The 9,237-nt window shown below is 46.8% G+C and overlaps 1 protein-coding gene across 1 annotated transcript in view; it reads right to left on the bottom strand.

Moving 5' to 3' along the window:
• SLC15A4 (solute carrier family 15 member 4) overlaps positions 1-7,458 on the bottom strand; it is a 20,547-nt gene extending 13,089 nt beyond the window's left edge. Inside the window, exons 1-2 of the mRNA XM_015823616.1 lie at positions 6,877-7,458; positions 302-597 (exon numbers count right to left, since the gene is read on the bottom strand). Of these exons, the coding sequence (XP_015679102.1) occupies positions 302-597; positions 6,877-7,458 (878 nt within the window). The remainder of the gene's footprint in view (positions 1-301; positions 598-6,876) is intronic.
• Positions 7,459-9,237: the final 1,779 nt, after the last annotated feature.

Here is a 9,237-nt window from a genome sequence, read left to right as displayed (position 1 = left end):
AATAATAATAATAATAATAATAATAATAATAATAATAATAATAATAATAATAATAATAATAATAATAATAATAATAAAGTTGGAAGGGACCTTGGAGGTCATCAAGTCCAACCCCCTGCTCAGGCAGGAAACCCTACACCATTTCGGACAAATGGCTGTCCAGTCTCTTCTTAAAAACTTCCAGTGTTGGAGCATTCACTAAGCAACACAAACTTAAATGTATCCAGACTCCGGTTTTACACCAACTGAGTCTCGGTCCAGGGGAAACGATCCCCCCCCAAAACCCCTCACTTTTACCTACCTGGGGCTGGAAAACCGCTCGGGCTGTTTCCGGTTACAGCAAGAATAAGTCAGGATTCTGAACATGTCGGTGAAGGCGCTGCCATCCGGGGCCTTGGTGATGAAGACGCTCTGGCCACACAGGAAGACCACGAAGGAGACCCCAATGCAAACTGTGGGGATGACGTAGCCGATGGTGAAGCTGATGTTCTGCTGGATGTACGCGATGCCTCCCAGGGACAGGAGGGCGCCCAAATTGATGCTCCAGTAAAACCAGTTAAAGAAACGCCGGGTGGCTTCCGGACCTCGATCCTTCACCTAGAGGAGATTTTGGTTTTCCCCCCAAGGGAGAAGAAAAGTCTATGAGAAAAGTTATTTTATTTATTTATTTATACCTGGTGGCTAGTACAACTGCCTAGCGTGTAGACTGCCCAGGTTCAAATCCCATAAAGGGGTGTGGCTAGCTGATGAGGACGAATGAATCCGAAATAGCTACACTAGTCTCCCACTTAAATCTTTAACTCTTGTCAGCAAAAAGAAATCTGAATATATAATATTAACAGAGGGATAATTATTATTATTGTATTATATATATTAACAGAGGGACAGAATCAAGATCACGTGAAGTGTTAATACCACTTTACAAGGCCTTGGTAAGGCCACACTTGGAATCCTGCATTCAGTTTTGGTCACCACGATGTAAAAAAGATGTTGAGACTCTAGAAAGAGTACAGAGAAGAGCAACAAAGATGATCAGGGGACTGGAGGCTAAAACATACAAAGAACAGTTGCTGGAATTGGGTATGTCTAGTTTAACGAAGAGAAGGACAAGGGGGGACATGGTAGCAGTCTTCCAATATCTCGGGCTGCCCCAAAGAAGAGGCAGTCAAGCTATTCTCCAAAGCGCCTGAAGGCCGGACAAGAAGCAACAGATGGAAACTAATTAAGGAGAGAAGCAACCTAGAACTAAGGAGAAACTTCCTGACAGCCAGAACAATTAACCAGTGGAACCACCTGCCTCCAGAAGCGGTGAATGCTCCAACATTGGAAGTTTTTAAGAAGAGATTGGATAGCCATTTGTCTGAGATGGTATAGGTTCTCCTGCTTGAGCAGGGGGCTGGACTAGAAGACCTCCAAGGTCCCTTCCAGCTCTATTCTATTCTGTTCTGTTCTGTTCTACTCTACTCTGTTCCATATTCTATTCTATTCTATTCTATTCTATTTCTAAGTCCACATATCTTAAAGCAGCCGAAAAGATTGAAAATAGAGAATAAGTCACCGTTTCCTGGGGACTGAGAGCCCAACAGCTGTTATAGGGATATATCTATCTACACAGACACACCCTTGGCCCCAAAGCCCCATTTTTTTCATGACTCATTGGGGCTGCTGTTCTATGACACAGCTGCGAATGAAAAGCCACTACTGTATCTCCCCGTGCAAAAAAGGAAGAAAATAAAAAAAAAAACAGAACATTCCTCCTGCGCCAGCTGAATCATCCAGAGACGTGTTTTGCTGTGTTTGGGTTCAATTATGCCATCCCGGCTCGCACAAAAGCCAACGTCCTTCACTGGCAGGGCTTGTTCGTGGCCTCATTAAAAGGTCCGGTTTCTGTCTTGGAAGCTGTGCCAACACAGCTGGATGAAGACCAAGAATGGCACCACTGCCCTCATCCCTACCCCTCAATTCTTCTGGTTTGCTTAAAACTCTTCCAAAGAAAGAAAGAAAGCCCCACGCAATTCGAGATGTGTAGCCATCTTTCCTTTTCATAGTGCCCCAGGTTTTAAAATCTGATAAATAAGATTAGGGATGTGCAATTAGGGGAGAGGTGGCTTTGAGTTTTTGCCTGGCATATAAAACATCTTTGTTGTTAGTTGCGAAGTCGTGTCCAACCCAACATGACCCCATGGACAACGTTCCTCCAGGCCTTCCTGTCCTCTATCATCTTCTGGAGTCCCTTTAAGCTCACGCCTGCTGCTTCAGGGACTCCATCCAGCCACCTCCTTCTCTGTCGTCCCCTTCTTCTCTTGCCCTCCATCTTTCCCAGCATCAGGCTCTTCTCCAGGGAGTCCTTCCTTCTCATTAGGTGGCCAAAGTACTTGAGTTTCAACCTCAGGATCTGGCCTTCTAAAGAGCAGTCAGGGTTGATCTCCTCTAGGACTGACCGGTTGGATCACCTTGCAGTCCAGGGGACTCGCAGGAGTCTTCTCCAGCACCAGAGTTCAAAGGCCTCAATTCTTTGGGGCTCAGCCTTTCTTATGGTCCAACTTTCACAGCCATACATTGCAACTGGGAAAACCATGGCCTTGACTATACGTACTTTTGTTGGCAGGGTGACGTCTCTGCATTAAACATCTGGATTTCTGCATATCAATCCCTCCTTGAAAATCTGGCCCTAGTTAGGATTAAATCTTAGACGAGGGAATAGAAGGGGAACTGATCAAATTTGCAAATGACACTAAACTGGCAGGAATAGCCAAACACCCCAGAAGACAAGCTCAGGATCCAAAAAGATCTTGACCAACTTGAACAAAGGGCCCTATCCAACAAAATGAGTCTCAATGTGGAGAAAAGCAAAGTTTTACATTTAGGCAGGAAAAACCAAAGGTCCAAGTACAGATTGGGCGAGACTTGGCTCAAAAACAGCAACTGTGAGAGGGACCTCAGAGTCTGAGTGGACAATCACTTGACTATGAGCCCACAGCGTGCAGCAGCAGCCAAAAAAGCTAATACAATCCTGGGTTGTATAAACAGAGGCATAGAATCAAGATCACACGAGGTATTAGTACCGCTTTACAAAGCCCTAGTCAGACCACACCTGGAATACTGCAGCCAGTTTTGGCCACCATATCACAAAAAAGATGTTGAGAGTTTGGGAAAAATTCAGAGAAGAGCAACTAAGATGATCAGGGGCCTGGAGACAAAAACATATGAAGAACGGCTGCAGGACTTGGGTTTGCCTAGTCTAAAGAAAAGAAGAAATAGGGGAGACATGATAGCAGTGTTCCAGTATTTGAGGGGCTGCCACAAGGCAGAGGGGGTCACGTTATTCTCCAAAGCACCAGATGGAAGGACGAGAAGAACATAATGAATTAAGAGGCGCTCACGCCCCCCCGTGTGATGTAGAAGGATTTGGGGCTACTCATCCTTTGCCATTTTTATGTTTCAAGTCAGTTTCATTTCCTTGCAGTGATGGCAGCTGAATTCAGAATTATGAGAAGTCATGGTAGTTTTTTTTTTTAAAAATCACCGTGTGTCAAAGCGAGGAACAGGAAACAAACCAATTTAAAAGAGGAACTTGAACACAGCTGGGAGAGCGATGAAAAAAAAAATCCTCTTTTTCAGCACATTGGGATGAAATCACTGCATTGCTTAAGTCTGCCTATTTGGAACAGGGTGTAAGCGTGTTTTGCCGGTATAATGAAAACATCATCAGGAAAATGAGAAGAGCAATACATTCATTTTGGAGAGAGAGAAAACAATGAAGGTGTGTCTTGAGAAACTTTGGTTGATGGCAGGAGTGTCCAATCTTGGCAAGCTTAAGCCTTGTGGATTTCAACTCCCAGAATTCTCCAGACAACATCCTTCAAGACAGGTGGACTTCAACACCCAGAATTCCCCAGCCAGCATCAAGACAGGTGGACCAACTCCCAGAATTCCCCAGCCAGCATGCTTTAAGATGGGTAGGCTTCAGCTCCCAGAATTCCCCAGCCACCATCCTTTAAGACAGGTGGACTCCCACAATTTTAGGAGTTGAAGTCCATGGGTCTTAAAGTTTCCAAGGTTGGACATCCCTGGTTTAGATCTTAGGTCAACAGAGGAAGTTGATTGATGGGAAACAGAAATTTGATTTCATATGCAGTTGAAGTTGGTGTTGACCATATATGTCAATTTTCTCCAGAAGGATGTCTCCAAGAATTATCTTCCAACGGTGGCCCTATCATCATTGTAACTTGAGTCCATCCAGCTCCTTCCCTTTCCTTCCATCTTTTCTAGCATCTGAACCTTCTCCAGAAAACTGGGTCTTCACATAATGTAGGACAATTTCAGACTGATCATTCATGCCTTGAGTGAGAACTGTGGATTTATCTGTTTGATGATCCATTGCTTATCTTGGTTGTCCACGGTCTTAGGAATCTTCTCCAACTCCGAAGTTCAAATGTGTCAATCCTCTTTCAATCCTGTTTCCTCAAAGTCCAAGTTTCATTTCCACAGAGACGGATCTTCCAGATGTTGCTTGACTTACGAATCCCGGAATTCCTCATTATCAGCCAGCTGACCAGGAAAGCCATATCAACAACATCTGGAGGACCAAACTCACAATAGACAAATGTTGTGCCTTTCCTGGAACAGACCTTCCCTATTGGTGTCACATGTCTGATTGGTCACAAGGCCACAATTGTGTGCCTATCAGGTCAGAGCGATTAGCACAGAGGAAGAATTATATAGAAATTTAGCACAACACAGCATAATAAGCCAGAGAGAAGAAATTAGCGTACTAGGAAATTTAAGAGGCCAATTTCTTTGCCTTAATATAACACAATGTTTTTTACAGTCAATCAGCTGCCTCCGGGGAACACTTTGGTACACATTTTTCAGGTTTCTACTTTTCTCAATCTGGTGCAGGCCAAATGACTTTGACTACAACTCCCATTATCCAAAACCTCAGCTATTTTAGCCACCCAGAAAGGTATTACAGCTTTAAAAAAACCAAACGTAATTTATGTAAATGTATTTCAAAGACATCAGAACTGGGGAAGGATGAGATTGCAAGAAACAGAAGCTAATGTATCCCCAAAAAGCATAACAAGCACATTCAAGACATATGAATATCTACTATTAATGAGGATAATTTGGTCTAAAGAGCAGCTGAAAATTCTAATTTTAAATCTGGCTTACTCAGAAATATTTCTTAACCCTCCATTGTCCAACCCAAAGGCAAGAGAATGGAAGAATCAGGAATCTGTTAAAGGAGACCCCACTCATACGACACCGTTGAAGGACAGAAGAATCGAGAAGAACCTACCAAATGTTTCTTTATTGCAGATTTCCTGTGTCTTCTTCTAAAGCAAACAGTTGACTCACCCAGGTCATTAGTTTATGGAGCTAATGTACTTATGTCACACATAAGTACTAAAGCCCTAGTCAGACTGCAGCCAATTTTGGTCACCATATCACAAAAAAGATGTTGAGAGTTTAGAAAAAATTCAGAGAAGAACAACTAAGATGATCAGGGGCCTGGAGGCTAAAACATACAAAGAACGGCTGCGGGACTTGGGTTTGACTAGTCTAGAGAAAAGAAGAAATAGGGGAGACATGATAGCAGTGTTCCAGTATTTGAGGGGCTGCCACAAAGAAGAAGAGGTCATGTTATTCACCAAAGCACCAGAGGGAAGGACGAGAAACAATGGTTGGAAACTGATCAAAGAGAGAAGCAACCTGGATTTAAGGAGAAACTTCCTGACAGTGAGGACAATCAACCACTGGAACAGCTTACCCCCAGAAATCGTGGGCGCTCCATCACTGGAGATCTTTAAGAAGAGACTAGACAATCACCTGTCTGAGATGGTGTAGGTTCTCCTGCTTAAGCGGGGTGGCTAGACTAGAAGACCTCCAAGGTCCCTTCCAGCTTTATTCTACATATACAAATACAAGTCAAGCACGCCGTCTCAGCGTTCTTGAGAGAGATATCAATCCATACCACAATTCAAAGGTAATATTTAGTTCATTCATGGCCCCTAATTCTTGAATTTTCCCTTTCTTGGGCCTTTCCTTTCAAAGGTATCTCCCAACGTGAAGAGCTTTTCGAACCAACTCCGCGAATCTTCCACTACACACCCAAATTTGGTGGTGGAGAGGCAAAGAGGAGGGGACAATTGATGGAAAGAGCCATCATGAAGATTAGATGTTGGGAAGCTAATCTTAAAAATCCACAAAGCCACAGATTACGGGAGGGGAACCAAGAAAAAACTCCATCCTTTGAGCATCATATGCAACACACCCACAAAATCAGAATGTTACAAGAATGAGTTGAGGAGGTGGGTCTCAACGTTACAAATCAATCACTGCTCATCATTTGAAGGCTAAACAGCTGCTAACTATACTTTTAGGCCATTGTTGCATTTAATTTAGCATTGTCAACCCCAACTTTGTTTGAACTGATCATTGTGGCCAAACCTATGAGTTGATGGGTCCCACCAGGTTGGAGAAGGCTGGTCTTTGCTATAAGCTACCATTTTCCAGATGCTTCTGCAGGCCTGCCTGGAAATGGGGAAGATGATCATAGATACCTAGAGCAGGAAGATTCTATTGATTATCTTCCCCTCCCCAATTAGTGCAGAAATTCCTATAAGAACACCCAAGCCTCGGATGGCCCAACCTCTAATGGAACCCATCTTCTTAAGAAACCACATGGTTTCCTACTTAACTATGGTGTTTCGGCAGGGACCACATCTCCAAGAAGATCTACACCACCAACTAAGACAGCTACAGAGAGCAGCAAGGACAGACATGAAGCTCTCCAACCGGTCTGCTTGGCCACCTGTTTGACAACCCAACCCAAGATTTCATTATGGAGGAAGACAATGAAGGCTACTCCACCTGATCAGCTCCAAAGGGGGTGATGTTGGCCTTGACGGAGCCCACGCTCAGCCCAACCAGCACCAAGCCGACATAGGAGGCGATGAGACAGTAGCGCGTGGTTCCTTCTGACGAGCACGGGGCAGACGTAACATTACTCTCCAGAGGCGTTGAGCAGTTCTCAATGGTTGATAGGCGAAGCTCCCCACACAGCCATTGACGGCTTGGAGCGATGGCCATGGCGGGGAAGGCCAGCATGCCCAAGAGGTAGACCGCCATACTGACCAAGATGGTGGGGAACTTGCCCAATAGGGCGTCGGCCAGCCAGCCCCCAAAAGGGGAGATCAGGTAGGTGATCCCCATGAAGAGGAGAAGGGCCTGGCTGGCCTCGGTACCCTCCCAGTTGTAAGGAGTTCCATTGAGGAAGAGCACCAGGTTCGAGGTGATGCCATAGAAGGCCACCCTTTCCAGCAGTTCAGTCAGCAGCACTGCAGCGCAGGCCAAACGCCGTCCATGGAAGACATTGGCTGCGGGGAAGGAGACGGGCGACCGAACATTGGGGTCTAAGAGCGGGCTTCTCTCATTGGACTCAGTTTCTTGCATTGCTGGTTGGCCAACGCCTTACTCAACTTCTCCTGTTGGGTGACCCAGCTGAAAAAAGTCTCCCCCTAGCTCAGAACGAGGGTGTTGCCCCCTACTTAACTCCCCCTCCAAGGTCCTCTCTCTTAAGGACCCAGGAACCTCTGGGTTTCCCCGACCCTCACCCAGTTTTGGCACTCTCCAACCCTTCCACCCCACTCTAGGCACCTTTTAAGGTCCTCGGCTGCTCAGATCCCTTCTTAGGAGCTAAAGAACGAAGGGGGGGCTGACTTCCAAGAGCCGGGCTCACCCCCGTACCCCGAAACTTTTAAACTAACCCCGCTTCCAAACCCAACTCTTCCCCAAGTGGGATTCGAACCCGTAATCTCACGCTTTCGGGGGCTCTTCCGAGGCGCGCCAGATTCTCTCTCTCTCTCTCTCTCCCCCCCCACCAACCACCTCGCTAGAAAAGCCCGGCGCTGGCCGCCGTTCTCAAAGCCTTCTCCCCCTCCCGCCGCGGTTCCTGCCGGCCGCCCCTTCGCCTCCTTGCTTGGGAATGCCCAGGTTGTTCTAAGCCCGCCTCTTTCGGCCCGGGCCGCGCTCGCTGATTGGCCGCGGCGCGCCGTCGCTCACAGCTCCCCCTGATTTGCTGGAGGGAGACGCTTCCTGGTTCTCCTTTCGCTGCAAAGAATAAACTCGGAAATCTCAAGGGCGCGTTTAAAGGTGGAATTCGGAGTCGGTCCGGATCAGAGGCTGCTTTGTTCCAAACGGCAGTGCTTTCCTTTCTGGTTCTTTATTTTTTTTTGGGGGGGGGGGACTCCCCCCCCCCAGAGGACCATCAGAGAGGCTGAGCAACAAGAGCACGCCCAAAGCGAGTCATGGGTTTTTGTCACGTGCAAACATGTTGCAATGCTTAAGCGTGCTTTGGGAAGGCTGGGGTGGGGGTGGGGGAGACGTGCGGGTGCTTGGTAACACTTTGCACGCGCGGGTGTTTATTTCTGTCCGGAGTGACCGGCTCTGGGTGCAGATGGCCGGAATGGGGCGGCTGGGCTTCCACCCCAGCGGTTGGATAGCCCCCAAATCTGCAAAAGAAGCGAAACTCTCAATGGGTCGGTTTCGTTTCTTGCTGCCGGCGCAGTTTTGTTTCCTTGCTGTCTTGGGATGGGGAAAGGCGGTTGCCGTTTCAGGGTTTTCTAAGGCTGCAGATTCCAGAAGTGTTCTAAGCATTTTGTTGTTGTTAATTGCGAAGTCGTGTCTGACCCATCGCGACCCCATGGACAACGTTCCTCCAGGCCTTCCTGTCCTCTGCCATCTTCTGGAGTCCATTGAAGCTCCTGCCTACTGCTTCAGTGATTCCATACAGCCACCTCCTTCTCTGTCGTCCCCTTCTTCTCTTGCCCTCCATCTTTCCCAGCGTTAGGCCCTTCTCCAGGGAGTCCTTCCTTCTCATTAGGTGGCCAAAGTACTTGAGTTTCAACTTCAGGATCTGGCCTTCTAAAGAGCAGTCAGGGTTGATCTCCTCTAGGAGTGACCGGTTTGATCACCTTGCAGTCCAGGGACTCGCAGGAGTCTTCTCCAGCACCAGAGTTCAAAGGCCTCCATTCTTTGTCTCTCAGCCTTTCTTATGGTGCAACTTTCACCGCCATACATTGCAACTGGGAAAACCATGGCCTTACTATACGTACTTTTGTTGGCAGGGTGATGTCTCTGCTTTTTAGTATGCTGTCTAGATTTTCCATAGGAGCAATTAAATAATGCAAATGAAATGGCCTTACGAAAGGCAGAAAACGATCTCAAACCTAG

Source organism: Protobothrops mucrosquamatus, unplaced genomic scaffold, assembly GCF_001527695.2.
Source record: "Protobothrops mucrosquamatus isolate PMUCROS unplaced genomic scaffold, P.Mucros_1.0 scaffold1929, whole genome shotgun sequence".
NCBI classification, from domain to species: domain Eukaryota; kingdom Metazoa; phylum Chordata; class Lepidosauria; order Squamata; family Viperidae; genus Protobothrops; species Protobothrops mucrosquamatus.
Note: the sequence above shows the minus strand (reverse complement) of the source record. Positions and strands in the feature narration are given on the sequence as shown.